This window comes from Antechinus flavipes, chromosome 5 (assembly GCF_016432865.1).
Source record: "Antechinus flavipes isolate AdamAnt ecotype Samford, QLD, Australia chromosome 5, AdamAnt_v2, whole genome shotgun sequence".
Classification (NCBI taxonomy): domain Eukaryota; kingdom Metazoa; phylum Chordata; class Mammalia; order Dasyuromorphia; family Dasyuridae; genus Antechinus; species Antechinus flavipes.
The window spans coordinates 289,284,417-289,301,373 of record NC_067402.1 but is presented as its reverse complement, the minus strand read 5'-3'; the positions used below and the strand labels follow the sequence as shown (position 1 = coordinate 289,301,373).

The 16,957-nt window shown below is 46.7% G+C and overlaps 1 protein-coding gene across 1 annotated transcript; it reads left to right on the top strand.

The window, feature by feature from the left end:
- The first annotated feature begins 2,621 nt into the window (after nucleotides 1-2,621).
- Nucleotides 2,622-16,950, top strand: PMM1 (phosphomannomutase 1). Its single transcript, XM_051962202.1, has 8 exons — nucleotides 2,622-2,868; nucleotides 10,090-10,207; nucleotides 11,012-11,088; nucleotides 11,492-11,583; nucleotides 12,248-12,347; nucleotides 13,984-14,059; nucleotides 14,427-14,542; nucleotides 15,678-16,950. The coding sequence occupies exons 1-8, from the start codon at nucleotides 2,785-2,787 to the stop codon at nucleotides 15,798-15,800; spliced, it is 786 nt and encodes a 261-aa protein (XP_051818162.1). The 5' UTR covers nucleotides 2,622-2,784; the 3' UTR covers nucleotides 15,801-16,950.
- Nucleotides 16,951-16,957: the final 7 nt, after the last annotated feature.

Genomic DNA, 16,957 nt, shown 5'->3' with positions numbered 1-16,957 from the left:
GGAAAAAAACCTGGCTTTCTCCCCTCCCATATTAATTGGTTATATTTGGATTCTGATGGCTCAGAGTGAGTGTAAATAGACGTTATTTCTATTTTGGCTGGAAATCCTAAGGGTCTTCCCCTCCCAAATTGATTTTATTTTATTTTGACTAAAAACAGGACATTCTTTGCCTCTTTTTTTTTTTTTTTTTTCACCTAGCCTTAATCATTGAATGGGTGTTGCCTCGGACAAACTGAGACTTGGGAAAGAAGGTCTCGAATTATATTCAAGGCCATCTCCAGTCTTCCAAATCTATATCTTGCCACCAGTTCTAGATGGCTGCCCATGAAAAAGTGAGGATGGTGACGATGTACAACCCTCTATCACTTAAATCCAATTCACTTGCAAATCATGACATCTCCTCCCTGATCTCATGATCCTCTTTGGGAATAAAGGACAAGCAGCAGCAACAGTTGTAGAGGAATCAAATTCTCCCCACTATGAGCTTTATGAGGAAGGAAGGAAGGAAGGAAGGAAGGAAGGAAGAAGGGAGGAAGGGAGGGAGGGAGGGAAGAGAGAAGAAAGAAAGGAAAGAAGGGAGGGAGGGAGGGAGGGAAAGAAGAAGAGAAGGAAGGATGAAAAAGAAGGAAGAGGGGAGGGAGGGAAGAGGAAAGGAAGGAAGGAAGGAAGAAAAGGAATGAATGAAGAAAGGAAGGAAAGAAGAGAAGGAAGTAAGAGAGAGGGAGAAAAGGGAAGAAGGTAGGAAGGAAGAAAAGGAAGGGAAGGAATGAAGGAGAGGAAGGAAGCAAGAAAATAAGCATTTATTATGCACTTACAACGTGCTAGATACTATGCTAAGCACTTTACAAATATTATCTCATTAGATCCTCACAACTCTGCTAGGGTAGGTGCTATTAATATCCCCATTTTACAGATTTGGAAACTAAGGCAGACAGATTAAATGAGTTAATAAGTGTCTGAGACGAGATTTCAGTTCAGATCTTGCTGACTCCAAGCCCTCTCTACTTCACAATCTAGTTGCCTTTATAAGGGCAGAGCCCTGTAAAAGCATGAAATGCATTATTGGGAAGTGATGATTGGTTGTTGTCCTTCTTAATTAAAGGGGACCAAGATGCCCTCACCATGTCAGGATCGAGGTCTGCTTCAATCCATCCTACCCCTGGTCTCCAAACTTCCAGACCCCCAGATTGCTCTTCCTAAAACACTTCTTTTACTGGCTGGAGGATCTTCATAAACAAGTCCTGCCCATCTTCATGGTCATATTGCCTCTCTCCAGCCTCCAGCTTGACCCGATCCCAAGCACTTACCTGCTCCTGCTTGGGTTCAGGCCCACCAGGCCAGCTCTGTGCCGGGCCATGGGGCAAGCGCTGAGGCTGCTGCTGTTGCTGTTGCTGCTGCTGCTATTACTATTGTTATTGCTGCTGCTGCTATTACTATTGTTATTGCTGCTGCTGCTGCTGCTGCTGCTGCCCTTATTACTAATACTACTTAATGCTGCTGCTGCTGCTAAGTCAGCATCATCAGATACACTTTACAATACCAGGAAAGACCTTGCCAATCATTTGCCTAAAAACTACAATCATCTAGATTCATTTCAACAGTGAAGTGATTCAGGCCAGTTCCAATGCACTTGTGATGGAGAGAGCCATCTGCACCAGAGAGAGGACTCTGGGAACTGAGTGTGGATCACAACATGGCGTTTTCATCTTTTTTTATTGTTTTCTTTCTCATTTCCCCCCTTTTTTGATCTGATTTTTCTTGTGCAGCATGACATACATATTGGAAGAATTGCACATGTTTAACATGTGTGGGACTACCTGCCATCTAGGGGAGGGGAAGGGGGGAATTTGGAACACAAGGTTTTGCAAGGGTCAATGGTGAAAAAGTATCCTTGCATATGTTTTGGGAATAAAAAGCTTTGATTTAAAAAAAAAAAAACCTACAATCATCATTGCTTCTGATTTCTGGGTTCGGATCTCCCTGCACATCACTCCCCCTGTAAGTGTGTCACACTCTAAGAGGAAGCTTCTTAGGGACAGGGGTCAGCTAACTACCCGGTGTTTCTGTCTCCAGTATTTAGCCCAGTGCTTGGCAGCAGGAAAGAACTTAACAAGTGCTTTTTCATTCATACTTTCAGTTTCTCCGTTGTTAAATGAAATGGTGTTAACATCAACAACTTTCAACACTGACATCCCCCTTCCAATCTCCCTCCGAATCTGACATCCCCCTTCCAAGCTCCCTCCAGCCCTGAAATCCCCCTTCCAAGCTCCCTCCAGGCCTGACATCCCCCTTCCAAGCTCCCTCCAGCCCTGAAATCTCCCTTCCAAGCTCCCTCCAGGCCTGACATCCCCCTTCCAAGCTCCCTCCGGCCTTGACATCCCCCTTCCAAGCTCCCTCCGGCCTTGACATCCCCCTTCCAAGCTCCTTCAGGCTCCGACATCTCCCCTTCTAAGCTCGCTCCCAGCTCTGACATTTCGGCGCGGAAGAGGTGGGTTCCCGGGGGCTGACATCAATCACAGGCGAGGAGCCTTCGGCGGGGCGGGGTGGGGCGGGGCCAGATTTGACAGTGCCCCGCCAGGTCCCTCCCCGGTTCCTCCCCTCACGGCTGTCACTATGGGCGGGGAAAGGGAACGTGTTCCCAGCCCCGTGAGCGGCGGAGGGCCAGGGCTGGGCTCCACCTCCTCCCTCTGTCTCTCCCTCCCTCTTTCCTCTCTCCTTCCTCTTCTAGCTCAGGCTAAGCTCCCGCCAACCCCGCAGCCTCCGCCACTCGCCCGGGCCCAGGCCATGGCCAACGGGGAGGCGTCCCGGCGGAAGGAGCGCGTCCTCTGCCTGTTCGATGTGGACGGGACTCTCACCCCGGCCCGCCAGGTACGGCAGCCCCGCAGACGCCCGGGCCCCCTGTCCACGGCCTCTGCCTGTCGCCCTTGAACTTGGGGAATGAATGGATGGACGCCAGGGTGGACGGCAGACGCAGGGTCAGCGCAGGGAGGGTCTCCGGCGAAGATTGAGGGGCTGGGCCCGGAGGCTGGGGAGGGTGGAGGAGGGTGTGTGTGTTTGCGCGCGCGCGTCTGGGCCGGGGAGGTGGGGAGAACTTGGCTTACAAGCCTGATGCCAGGGAAACGAGGTGAGAGTGGACACCTCTCCCTGCCTGCACCCCAAATCTGCCTGACTCCCCTGATCAGCCTAGCGCACTCCCTCCCACTCTCCCGTTTCCTCACGTTGGCTATTCCGCCCACCCAAGCCTTCCTCAAACGACAGCTCCCATCACCTCCTGGAGACGCTCCCCCATCTTGGCTTTCACTCCGGACCCAGGCGTCCCTCACCCCATGCTCTCCTCCCCGCCCCCACCCCATCCTGGCTACCCCAGTCCTTTGCTGATTCTCTGCTGGTATCTCCCTCCATCCTAAACTTCCCCGCCTCCCATGTGACTCCCCTCCCTATGCTTCTCCGCCCCCCACCATCCCCACCTAATAACCCGAGTGCTTCCCCGAGACCACTGTTTCTGTCTGGACCACTCTGACCATGTAGCAAACCCAATCTTTGTATCTTTTCCCCAAACCAGTATTCCATTTTCATTTCTAAATTATCATCGTGTTTTTAAATGCAGAAAAAACTAATTCCCTAAAAAATCATCAAAATATTAAAAAACCAAGCAAGTTCAGAGACTAGAGTAGGCCCGAATCCCCTTCTAATCCCTTCTGAGTCCCCTAATCCTCACCAGCAGCCCCATCTCCACCCCTTCTACTTTCTAGTCTTCCCAATAGGCCTCCTCATCTAGCTCCTGCACCCATCACGATTCCCTTTCTGTGGCCCACCTCCCTACCCTGGACATCTGTCTTAATTCTCAGCCCTGGGATGAACATCCCTCCGTTTCTAGAGCCAGCTTTTTGTTGACATTATTTTATCTGTCTCTCCTCAAGCCGGAGGGAGCTTGGAAGGGGGATGTCGGAGCTGGAGGGAGTTCCTGCTCCCTCCCCCACCTTTCCAAATCCTATTTACTTTGAATAATTGACTCTTTTTTTCCTTGGCTTGGCCAAGCATGGACACCTGAACTCACAGGATAGAAGACTTAACTCTCCTCTCTGACAGTCTGGCTTCCCTTCCCTTCCCTGACATCTCTCAAAGGCTAGACAGGGCAGAGAGGTGCCAGGCTAAGAGAACACTGATTGATTTAGTGGCCGCTTTAGTGTATACCAATCTAGGTACTTGTTGATTCCTTGAATAATGTATAAACCCTGTTCATCCGGGCACTCTCTCACTTCTGTCTTCATATCCCCAGGTCTGCCACATAGTAGGCATTTAATAAATGCTCGTTGCTGGCCCACAAACCACCAAAAGCCAGAAATGATGGAAACCCTCCTCCAGGATTGGGAAATTTGATGTGTGCTATTAATGGAATGGGGGTGGAGTGCTGGAATTAGGGGATGGATCTAGAGCTAGATCTTGGAAGAAGCATGTGGTCTGTGCTTTGTTGAGAATCCTAAGAACCAGAGGGGGAAAGAGTTATGGATATGATGGATTTTTCCCATTTTAATAGCTTTTTATTTCACCAAATACATGCAAAGATTGTTCTCAACATCCAACTTTGCAAATCTTGTGTGCTAACTTTTTCTCCCCCCTTCTCCCATCCCCTCTCATAGACAGCAAGCAATCCAGTATAGATTAAATATGTGCAATTCTTCTAAACATATTTCAAAATGACAGATTTAAGAACTGGAAGGTCCCATTCCAGAAATGGGGGCGTAGGGAGTGGTGGGGAAAGGAACTGCCTGCAAGAAATTCGGATATTTTTTAGCTTATAGATTTAGAAACGACAGGGATGTTTACATGGAACAAGTAAGTCGTTTAAATTCCCTGTGTCTCAGTTTCTTTAATTTGTAAAATGGATTTTTTTTTTTTTGGTAAAATGGAGACAATAGCATGATTTTCCCAGATGGGTCGTGGTGAGGATCAAATGGGAGCTGGAATAAGGAAGTACAGCCTCAGAACCTGACTAGTGAAGGAATCCTGGACAAGTCTCTCATTCTCCTTAGCTATATAGATAAAAAAGGTTAATAATAGCACTTCATAGGGTTATTGTGAGGATCAAATAAGATAATATTTAGCACATGTTTTACAAATCTTAAAGCACTTTAGTTATTATTGTGGCTGTTATTATTGTCATCATTTTTGCTTACTTCTCATGTTAGGCCAGCTGATGATTCAGACCCTGACCCAGAGGGACAGGGGAAAGGGTCCCCAAGCCACAGAACAGATGGTCTTGCCCTGAAGTTCCAGGATGTGGGCAAACATGTTCCATGGAGACAAGCCCATCCCCCCAGAGAGATTCTGCTCTTCCAACTGGGCCAGTATGGCCATTTTTTCTTTTCTTTTTTAATAGCTTTTTATTTACAAGACATATGCATGGGTAATTTTTCAGCACTGACAATTGTAAAACCTTTTGTTCCATTTTTTCTCCTAAGAATGGCCATTCTTATCCTGGTTTTTCCTTCCCCCTGCTCACATTCAGATCACTATTAGGCGAATATGTAGGTGGAAAGCCAACTGGCTGGAGGCAGCTAGGAGGAAGCTGGAGCTACCTCAGGCTAGGGCAAAGAAATATTTAATCTCCCCAGACTTCAAAGTCTTTTTCTCTAACATATAGATTAATAATGATAAACTTTACTCCACTTACCTGACAAACAGATAATGTTTGTGAAAGTGCAGTTGGGAAACAGACTCTTCTATGGCTCCCCATTGACCATTGAGTATAGGCCGTATGTCTTATTCTGAAATTCAGGATCCTTTTTAGTCTGGTTATAATGTAATTTCTTATTCTGGCATTTAAGATCCTCTTCAGTCTAATTACAATGTAATTTCTTCTCATCTCCAGTCTGGTTACAATGTAATTTCTTCTTCTGACATTCAAGGCCCTCTCCAGTCTGGTTACAATGTAATTTCTTCTCATGTCCAGTCTGGTTACAATGTAATTTTGTCTTCTGATATTCAAGGCCCTCTCCAGTCTGGTTACAATGCAATTTCTCATTTCTAGTCTGGTTACAATGTAATTTTGTCTTCTGATATTCAAGGCTCTCTCCAGTCTGGTTACAATGTAATTTCTTCTTCTGACATTCAAGGCCCTCTGCAGTCTAGTTACAATGTAATTTCTTCTCATTTCCAGTCTGGTTACAATGTAATTTCTTCTTCTGACATTCAAGGCCCTCTCCAGTCTAGTTACAATGTAATTTCTTCTTATTTCCAGTCTGGTTACAATGTAATTTTGTCTTCTGATGTTCAAATCCTTCTCTAGTCTGATTACAATGTGGCTTTCTAACTTGATCCTGTATTAATTTTCTTCCCTATTCTCACCCCACTCATCAAACAGTCCTCAAACTAATCCTGTCTTTCCTCACCTGTGAATCTTTTTCATCTGATTCCTGCACATAAAAGATCTCTCCACTTCCTCCATCCACAGTTGACATTCCAAGACTTCCTTTAAGATATGGATGGAATTGCCCCCATAATGAAGTCCAATAAATCACAAAAATACAAGTAATGAAGGTGGGGAGTGAATTCACAGACTTAGACCATTTCCAGGTCAAGGGACAAAACTTTATTATAACATCACAAAAAGGTAAAGTTCCTAATGGATTTAAAATTAACAAGCAAGATGGCAAAATGGGAAAGGATGCAGAGCAAGATATGCTAATTGTATAGATAGCAAATCAACTGGTGATCATGGTTGTTTGCACAAGATAACTCCTGGAGCTGATCTCTATAACTTAACCTCTAGATTGTATAAGGTAACAATGGGCGTCAGTGCAAGAAAGCCTGTCTGTGCATGATAATTCTGTCAGTGCAAGATAATTCTACAGGGTCAACTTGTTCCTCACTGGGGCCCACTCAGTTGCTGCTGGGGACATGGTATTTTTGCTGGAGTCCATTCACTCAACACTCCAACCTCCTGGGAGTCTCCCTTCCTCCCTCTCAGCTGGAGGCTGAGCTAGTGTTCAGCCTCTCCTTCGAGCTTCATAGTGATGCTGCGAAGGGGCTGAGGGAGGTCAAATAGTTATTATCCTCATCTTATACATCAAAGAAAACTATTAAAACCGCTCTTTAGGCACAAGTCTGACAAATAATTTTTATTAATTTATCATTAAGTAATCATTATCTGTTTAATAGGAAAAGCAGAGCCCCCTCATGTCCTCAGGTATACTTTTGTGCACTTTGGGGGGGGCACATATGTTCATATTCACATTTATACACAGAGTGGGAAAAAACTGGAAAACAGGGAAAGAGAAATGAGTCACTCCCTAGAGAGCAATTGTTGATAATGTCCCTGCAGAGAAGGAGCATGTTGAAATCCACAAATTATGCTTTTCTTTAAATTCTAATGATTTGTTTAAGAATTCAGGACATTTTGGAAGTGACATTTCTGGGAAATTAAAACAAGGGAAATTTTACCAGATGGCAGTTTGGTGTCAGCATTCTCCACTCTGCTTAATACAGGTGTTTATAAACTTTTTTGTTATGAACTCTTCTTCTTCTTTTTTTAATTTATTAAATAACTTTTTATTGACAGAACCCATGCCAGGGTAATTTTTTACAGCATGATCCCTTGCACTCACTTCTGTTCCGATTTTTCCCCTCCCTCCCTCCACCCCCTCCCCCAGATGGCAAGCAGTCCTTTACATGTTAAATAGGTTACAGTATACCCTAGATACAATATATGTGTGCAGAACCGAACAGTTCTCTTGTTGCACAGGGAGACTTGGATTCAGAAGGTAGAAATAACCCGGGAAGAAAAACAAAGATGCAAGCAGTTTATATTCATTCCCCAGTGTTCTTTCTTTGGGTGTAGCTGTTTCTGTCCATCCTTGATCAATTGAAACTGAATTAGCTCTCTTTATCGAAGAGATCCACTTCCATCAGAATACATCCTCAAACAGTATCGTTGTTGAGGTATATAATGATCTCCTGGTTCTGCTCATTTCACTTAGCATCAGTTCATGTAAGTATGAACTCTTCTTAAAAATTTTTTTTTTAGTTCAAGGCGGTAGGGATTAAGTGACTTGTTCAGGATCACACAGCTAGTAAGAGTTTTTTGAATTTGAATTCAGGCCCTCCTGATTCTAGAGCCAGTGCTCTATCTAAGCAGTGCACACTCTAACTGAAATCATTTTCTACAGAATCATTTTCTAAAAATCACAATCGAAAGAATTGCTAGCAAATTTGCATCAGAGGTTAATGAAAATAAATGTCATTTCCCTCCCATTTTAGTTGATAAGATCTCTGATATTTGGTGAATCTCAGATTAAGAACCCCTGATTCCTGTTTGCCTTATTTCTGTTTCCTAACTTACCTTCAAATCTCAGCTAAAATTTCACCTTCTGCAAGAAGTTTAAATTCAGCTCCCGTGGTTCTTAGCGCCTTCTCTCTTGATGCTATTTTTGTTGTTGTTTGTTTGGTGTTAATTTTTTCCCTGAGGCAATTGCAATTAAGTGACTTGCCTAGGGTCACACAGCTATGATATATATATTTTTAATTATTATAGTTTTTTATTGACAGAACATATGCATGGGTAATTTTTCAACACTGACCCTTGCAAAACCTTCTGTTCCAACTTTTCCCCTCCCTCCCTCCACCCCCTCCCCTAGATGGCAGGCAGTCTCATACATGTTAAACACGTTAAACTATATGTTAAATACAAGTTATGTATATATATTTATACAGCTCTCTTGTTGCACAAGAAAAATCGGATTTAGAAAGGTAAAAATAACTTGGGAAGAAAAACAAAAACGCAAGAGAACAACAACAGAAAGAGTGCCCATGCTATGTTGTGGTCCACACTCATTTCCCAGTGTTCTTTCTCTGGGTGTAGCTGGTTCTGTTCATCACTGAACCATTGGTACTGAATTGGCTCCTCTCATTGCCGAAGAGAGCCACTTCCATCAGGATTGATCCTATGATGTTATTTCTAATTTGTCCATTTTATGTCTTGTTTGTAAACAGTGTTGGGAAGTAACCATAGAGACTTTCCCCCTCTATTCCATATATACCTCAATACCTTTAGAGGATGGAGGAACTTCATTGGGTGGACCCTGACCCTAATCACTTCCATAGTATAATCTCACCTCTCCACCTTCTCGCCTCCTCCTTCCTCAAGAATATCATGAGATACTTTTCTAAGGAAAAAAAAAAACCTATTTCTAGTGTACCCCTCATCTATCAGTCTGGCAATCCACTTAAAAAAGGAAGGATATTGCATCTTTTCTACTTCCCAGGTTGCCTAGCTTGCCAGAACCCTTCCGACATGTTCCATTCTCACTTATTCTTGCCTTTGGTGTCATCTCAGTCTTTCCAGGAAATCAAGTCAAGTTCACAGGCCTATAGTTTATAGAGCCATCTGTTTTCATTTTTTGAAGTCAAGGATATTCCCTGTCCCCCATTCGTTGGCCACCTCCCCTGTTCTCTGTTATACTTCAAGATGGCTGAACAAGACTTTCCATCTGGAATGAACTTCATCCTTCTCTCTCCCTCTTAGCATCTTTCTCTGCTTTTGAGGCTCAGCACCTGCCATCTCCTCAGGGAATCCTACCTGGAAGTGACCTTTTCCTTAAATTCTTAGGGTCCTGTATCATATCTTACTTTGGTCCCATCATCTCCTATCTCCTCTTAGGCTTATTTGCATATACACAACAAGGGTCCTATCGCACTATGAGCCATTTTACAGAGGGGAAAATTGAGTCTCAAAAAATGGGGAAGTGTTTTGCCCAATAGTGCCATATAGGTATTAGTGTGAGAGACGGGATTTGAATTCAAGGCTTGTGTCTCTGCATCCAGTGAAGGAAAGAAGGAAGGAAACAAGAAAGGAAGGAAGGAAGGAAGGAAGGAAGGAAGGAAGGAAGGAAGGAAGGAAGGAAGGAAGGAAGGAAGAAAGGAAGAAAGGAAGGAAGGGAGGGAGGGAGGGAGGGAGAGAGGAAGGAAGAAAGAAAAAGTTTTCATGGGCTTTGAGAACCCTCAGTCTGGCCAGAGGGGTCCCAGGAGAACATTTGTGAAAGAGGGATAGGGGACGGTCTGTTGACTGGGGCATCTCTCCTCCTCCCCTAGAAAATTGACCCCGAAGTGGCGGCCTTCCTTCAGGAGCTTCGAGGAAGGGTGAAGATAGGAGTCGTGGGAGGCTCAGACTACTCCAAGATTGCAGAACAGCTGGGCGAGGGGGATGAAGGTGAGAATTTTCACTTCCCAGGCCTGAGGAGGGGGTGGATATGGGACATTTTCTCCTCTCTTTCCTTCACTCTGATCCTCCTTGGTTTATGCTCCCAGACCACGAGGATGCCGGAGTTGAGGTCATGCATGTGGGGGTAGAAGAAGGGGAGAGGGGATCATGGGAACACCTCCAAACTGCTTCTTTTCATAAAACAGTATGGGAAAGGTGGGAATAGAGTGGGGAGGCAGGGAGGTACCCAAGCCTCCCAAATCAACATCTGCTTTTCTGGGCTAAACAAAATACATTTGAGTCAGAGAAGGAAGCGGGGGTGTTTAAACTAGAGAGAATCGACTCATGGGGGTGGTGGGGAAGGATATGAGGGGTTCACGTGCACAACGGATCCCAGCTCTGCACAGATTATCAAGTGAGGCTCGCTTTGGGGGAGGACGGGTTCCCTTCTTATAAAAGGAGGGAACAGGCTCTGAAATTCTGGTTAAATTGGCTGGAGCAGGGGTCCTCAAACTTTTTAAATAGGGGGTCCCTTCACTATCCCTCAGACTATTGGAGGGCCAGACTATAGTAAAAACAAAAACTTTGTTTTGTGGGCCTTTAAATAAAGAAACTTCATAGCCCTGGGTGGGAATAAACATCCTCAGCTGCTGCATCTGGCCCGCGGGCAGTAGTTTGAGGACCCCTGGGCTGGAGGGTGCTGGAGCAGGATGGGAGGGGGCACACGAAGTCACTTCCGCCATGTCTCCTGCCTTGTTGGTCTCCATCTGCCTTGGACCTTGCTTCCTGCTCCACCTGATTCCTCACCCCAAGTCATAGAAAAGTTTGACTACGTCTTTGCGGAGAATGGGACGGTGCAATACAAAAATGGCCGGCTGCTCTCCAAGCAGGTTGTTCTCCCCCTCACTCATTTCTCACCCCTACATCTCTCCTCACTTCCTTGTATTCCACTGGTTCCCAAGCTACTTCCTGTTGAGCCCCAGCCCTGGTTTTCTCTCTCAAAATCTGTCCCTCTCTGAGATGGGGGGAGAGGGTCCCTGATGTTTCCCCAATTCAGTGTAGCCTGAGGCAGAGATGACCCCATGCTACAGATAAGTCAACTGAGGTCCCAGTGGGCTTCTCTCCAGAGGGTCTGCTGCCAGCTGGGTGAGGGGCTAGAATCTGGGGAAGGGGGGAGGTGGAGCTAAAGCCAACTGCCCTTTAAGACCTGCCCCCTTTCCCTGAGAGAAGAGGGACAGTCCCCTCTGCTGCATTCATTCACCCTCCCCCTTTCCCTTTCTGTTCTGGTCTCAGACCATCCAGAACCACCTGGGAGAGGAGCTTCTGCAGGACCTCATCAATTTCTGTCTCAACTACATGGCCTTGTTGAAGCTACCCAAGAAGCGGTGAGACTAGGGGGCCGCTACCCCCACCCCATTGTCCTGAGGGAAGATCCGAGACAGGGTCTGAGGGAAACCCCCCAGGAGGGAACTTGGGACAGGGGACCTTGGAATTGGGGGGGGGCTGAGAACAGGGAAAGTCAGGGCTGGGAGGGAGCTTAGAACCCAGGATATCAGGGCTGGGAGGGAGCTTAGAACAGGGGATGTCAGAGCTGGGAGGGAGCTTAGAAAGGAAAAAATCAGAGCTGAGAGGATACATAGAATCTGGAATGAAAGGACTTGGGAGAGCTTAGAACATGAAATATCAGGGCTAGGAGGGAGTTTAGAATGTGGAAGGTCCAGGCTGGGAGTGGGAAGTGGGTTTAGAACTAAGAATATTAATAACTATTAAGCTATACAAGACAGTTGACTTACAGTTAGCTAATCCTTGCTGGGGGAAGTGCTATTCTTATTCCCATTTTAGAGAGGAGGCAAACAGGCCAAGGTTATACAGCTTGCAAGTGCCTGAAGCAGGATTTGAACTAGGTCTTCCTGGTTCTGGGTCCCTCACTACACCCAGCGGGGCGAGTTGCCGGGCCGGCCACATGAGGGGAGACCCTGTTTCTGAGCTTCTTCTGGGCTCTCTCCCCACCCCCAGCTCGAAACTCTTCTTTCTGTCCTCCGTCCACAGTGGGACCTTCATCGAATTCCGCAACGGGATGCTGAACGTCTCCCCCATCGGCCGGAGCTGCACCCTGGAGGAGAGGATTGAATTCTCAGAGCTGGACAAGGTAATGGTGGGGGACCCCAGGCTGGGGAGGCGGAAGAGGGGAAGTTGAGGCTCCAGAGAGTGACTGTAAGCTCAGGGGACCTTAAGGTCCCAGTCTAGCCTCCTCATTTTACAGGAAGAAGTCAATCACCTTCCCCAATGTCAATGTTTTTCCCAGCATTCTTTTGGCTGTTCCAACTTTCTATATTATTGGGTCTTAGGCCACAGTTAAGCCCAGTTAAGTCAAGTCTTGGCTGGTGGGGGGTGGGGTGGGGGTGGGGAGTAGGGGGAGGTGACTTGTTCTAGATCCCAAAGGATCTTAAAGAAAGCCATCAGGATTTGGCTCCTGATCCTTGGGATCCAAAGGACTCTTTCTAATGCACCCCAAGGAGTTACATTTCCAATGTATTTTTAGGATTTATGAAGCACTTTCCTCATAAACAGCACACAGGAATGGGAGGTTCTTTCAAGCAGAAGTGTTTTCAATCTGAGTGGTTATGGTAATAAAAATAATAAAAATCACAAAATTTATATATATAAAACAATAAAATACTATGTTACATAATATATCCTATATAATTTATGATCTATTATACAATAATATATTGTATACTGTATTATTATAACAGCCAGCATTTCTACAAAGTTTTACATATTTCATTTTATTCTGACACAACTCTGGGGTAGAGGCTTTTTGTGACCCCCATTTTGCAGAGGAGAAAACAAAGGCTCGGAGAAGACCAAAGCCTTCCCTCTTTCTTCTATTATTCTTGGTATCCAAGACAGGCTCTCAGCCTTCTGGAGTGTTTATTTTATAATTTATTTATTATATATTTATATATAATAATATAATATAATTATTATATAAACTAGTGTTTATTAACTCAGCACCGCCTTTGTAGTGCTGAGTTAATAAACACTAGTTTGTATAATAATTACATTATTATATATAATGACTAATGTTGTAGGAGCACAAACAGGAGGCTCTCCCCTTGTCCTGAAGGAACTCTAGTGGGAAAAGTCAGACCCAAATTGGGATATTTGGGTTTTTTTCCCCCCAATCACGGCTAAGTGACTCGTCCAGGGTCACACAGCTAATGAGACTAAATTTGACCAATCTGGTGCTCTAACCACTACAACACCTAGGAACAGTTAAGGAAGCAAAGACTTCCAGGCAGAAAGGGATGGGCTTCTGTGACACAGATCAAAAGGGGTGGCATTTGCCTAATGAAAAATGTGCCCAGGGACTTATATAAGGATTTGGGAACTAGTGGGATTTTTGAGGCCCTCTCTCCCTCTTTCCTGTCTTTCCTTGACCCAGGTCAAAGCCAAGTTTCTCCCTCTCAGACTCAATCCAGATAAGTCCCTTGTAGAGGCCAGAGAGCCTGGAGTGACCCTGGTCAGTTCGTTTAATCCCTCTGTGCCTCAGTTTCCTCCTCTGGAAAAATCAGGGAATTGGACTCTGACTTTAAGGCCCCTTCCAGCTCTAAAACATGACCCTCTGAAAATGGGTGTGATAATAATAGCCTCATTCACGTCATAAGGTTCTTGGCACAGTATGATAAGATGAGTAAACATGAGTAAACCCTACACACTCTCATGCTCCCTAGAAATGTCTGTTATAATGATTCTTTTCCCTGTTTGTTCCTCTCTAACAGAAAGAAAAGATCCGGGAGAAATTCGTGGAGGCCTTGAAGGCAGAGTTTGCTGGCAAAGGGCTGAGGTTCTCCCGAGGTGTGTGGGATGGAAACTGGACGGATTTGTCTCTCCCACTTCCCCTTCCAAGACCATTTCCATTCAGGGCGCCATCACTCTCACCTGGAGTGCATTCACTCTCAGAACTAAGAGGAGCTTTAGAGATCAGCTGGTCCCTAAACCCTTGATTTAATGCTGGGGAAACAGGCTCAGAGAGTGTAAGCTCCTCCTCGAGGTCACACAGCTGCCTATCTCAGTCAGCTAGCATTTCTTAATTAAGTGTGCTGCGTGCCCGAAGCTGTGCCCTGGACCAAGAGAAGTGAGTTAGGGAGCCCCGCTGCCCTCTGGGAGCTGCCCAGCCCCAGCCCCTCAGGCCCTCCCATCTCCTTTCTCCTCTGACCCCCAGGGGGCATGATCAGCTTTGATGTCTTCCCTGAGGGATGGGACAAGCGCTACTGCCTGGATCGCCTGGACCAAGAGAGTTTCGACACCATCCACTTCTTTGGGAACGAGACTAGCCCCGTGAGTCCAGGGCATGCGCTTTCCCCTCTCGGTTATTTTGGGAAAGGGGGTAGAGGCTCCTGGGGTGACTGCTGTGGGGGGAGAAGTAGGTCAGTATCCTGGGGGAGCCCCCAGTGCTGTGGGTGAAGATATAATTGGTCTGGAGCTTCTCTTGTGGGCTCAGTCCTGGTCAGGTGATGGGGGGAGCTGTTAGAGGGGCTCCCTTCTATAGTCTTCAGTGAAGAGGTGAGGAAACAGAAGCCTAGGACAGTGACTCATCCAAAGTCACACAGATGCTGTAACAGCGGGGCTGAGATTTAAGCCTAGGATCTGAGTGGGACATCCCCCCACAAGCGGTCACCCTGCCTGGACGTCTCTAGTGACGGCCGGCTCGTCCACCATTGGCCAGCTTGTCCGCTTTCGGACAGCTCACAGAGTTAGGGGCCGGACGTCTCTGGCGACAGCCTTCTCCTCTACCATTGGACAGCTCAAAGAGTTAGGGGCCAGATGTCTCTGTCAAAGGCCAGCTTGTCCGCCATTGGACAGCTCACAGAGGAAGTTTCATTTATCTTGAGCCAAAATCTGCTTCTGTGAGACTTGGAGCCAGAGGGAGGGTCCTTGTCCAGACTCCCCATTTTGCCAATGAAACCAAGCATCATCACTCTGCCTCGTTGTGCCCTCTGGGACCAGCGGGATGAAGCTGATTCCTCCTCCCTAAGAGCCCTTCAGCAGGAGGACAGTGCTCAGGAACGGACTCAGGTCCTCCCTCTCTCCCTGCCCCCCTGCCCTGAGCCTCCTCTTCTCAGCACCCCCCTTTCTTCCAATGGGCCCCTGCTGTTTTGTGCTTCTCACTTATGCCCCACTTAGAATGCTCCTTCACCTCAGTGTCCCAAAATGGCTGTCCGGCCGCACTGTGGGGATGCTCATTCATTTTAGCAAACATTAACTACCTTCTGTATGCCTGGTCCCATCACTGGGTACTTGGGGTCACAAAAATGAAAAAACAAATTGGTCTTTCCCTCAAAGATCTTACATCTGCTGAGGAGGGGGGGGATACATCAAGTAAATAAATAGATAAATACAAGGTGATTTGAGGGATGAGGAGGCCTGAACCTCGAGGGTGAAAGTCCCTTCTTTTGTCTTCTCTCTTCCACAGGGGGGAAATGACTACGAGATCTATGATGACCCCCGCACGGTGGGGCACAGCGTGGTCTCCCCCCAGGACACAGTACAGAGATGCCGGGAGCTCTTTTTTCCTGAGAGTGCGCACGAAGCATGAGGCTGATGTCCCCTGAGGGCTCAGGGACCAAGGAGTCTTCACCTGGGGACTGTTGAAATGCCGCCAAGACATGTGAAGAAAGAGCCCCCGCTGGCTGTAGGGGTGGGGAGGGAGCCTTTCCCCTGCTCCCTGCTCCCCATCTTTTCCCCTTTCCCCCTAGAGGAAGAGCATCCCTTGCCTGCCTGCTGGAAAGGACTCAGATTGAAGGCCTTGGGTTGGAAGGGGCCCAGCTAAGCTTTATCAGGGTAGGAGTGATGGACGGATGGACGGATGGATGACTGGACAGACAGACAGAGAATATGAGTGATGGCCCAAGTCGTCCCTCAGGGTATCTGTAGTCTAGGTTACCCAAGTTTCTATTCACTCGCCCCCTATAGTCACAGGTCGCCAGAGTGGGTGGGACAATAGGCATCCAATAAAGGGCGGGTTTCTCTCACCCTTTTTTTCCCCTCTCAGGTTTCTTTTGGGACCTGGAGAGCATGTTGGGGAGGGGCAGAGTTGGGGGGGGGGAGTATATCAGTAAGCATTTAGGAAATGTCGGCTATGGATCAGGTCCCTCCCTCCTTTTGTTCCACCTTGGATTAGGGACAAGATGAAATCCTCCCAACTGCACCCCATGGGTTACCCACAAAGTTGGGGCTAACCTCATCCTTGCATGCCCAAGAGTTTAAATCCCACCTCCCCCAGGAGGCAAACCCTAGAAGAGAGATCTGATGTTCTGGTCACTCTGATCCCTCTTCCAACCCCCAAAGTCAGTACCAGCACCCTGGCATGCCATTCAACGAACACATCTCAGTTGAGACACAGCTGTGGACCGGTGGGTAGCTTGGTTGCCTCCTCCCTCCACATCCCCAACCAGAAGGTGAGAGGAGAGATCCAGAACCATCCTAGGCCCGATTTAGCCCTCCCCCATCCCCTCCCCACACACATGATCTGTTTCCTCGGGGTCTTACTCTGGCTGGGGGTTCTGACCTCTGACTTCTGTGCTAAAATGAGCTGTCCAACATCGCCTAGAATTACCTAGAATGTTTTTCTGTGCAGAAAAAAAAAAGATTTTTAAGTTGAAGTGTGATGTTTATATGTGAGGGAAAATCTGTAGACAACAGAGAGTTTTATTATGGCACAAATTCTACTAAATGACAGAAATCCAGCTCTCC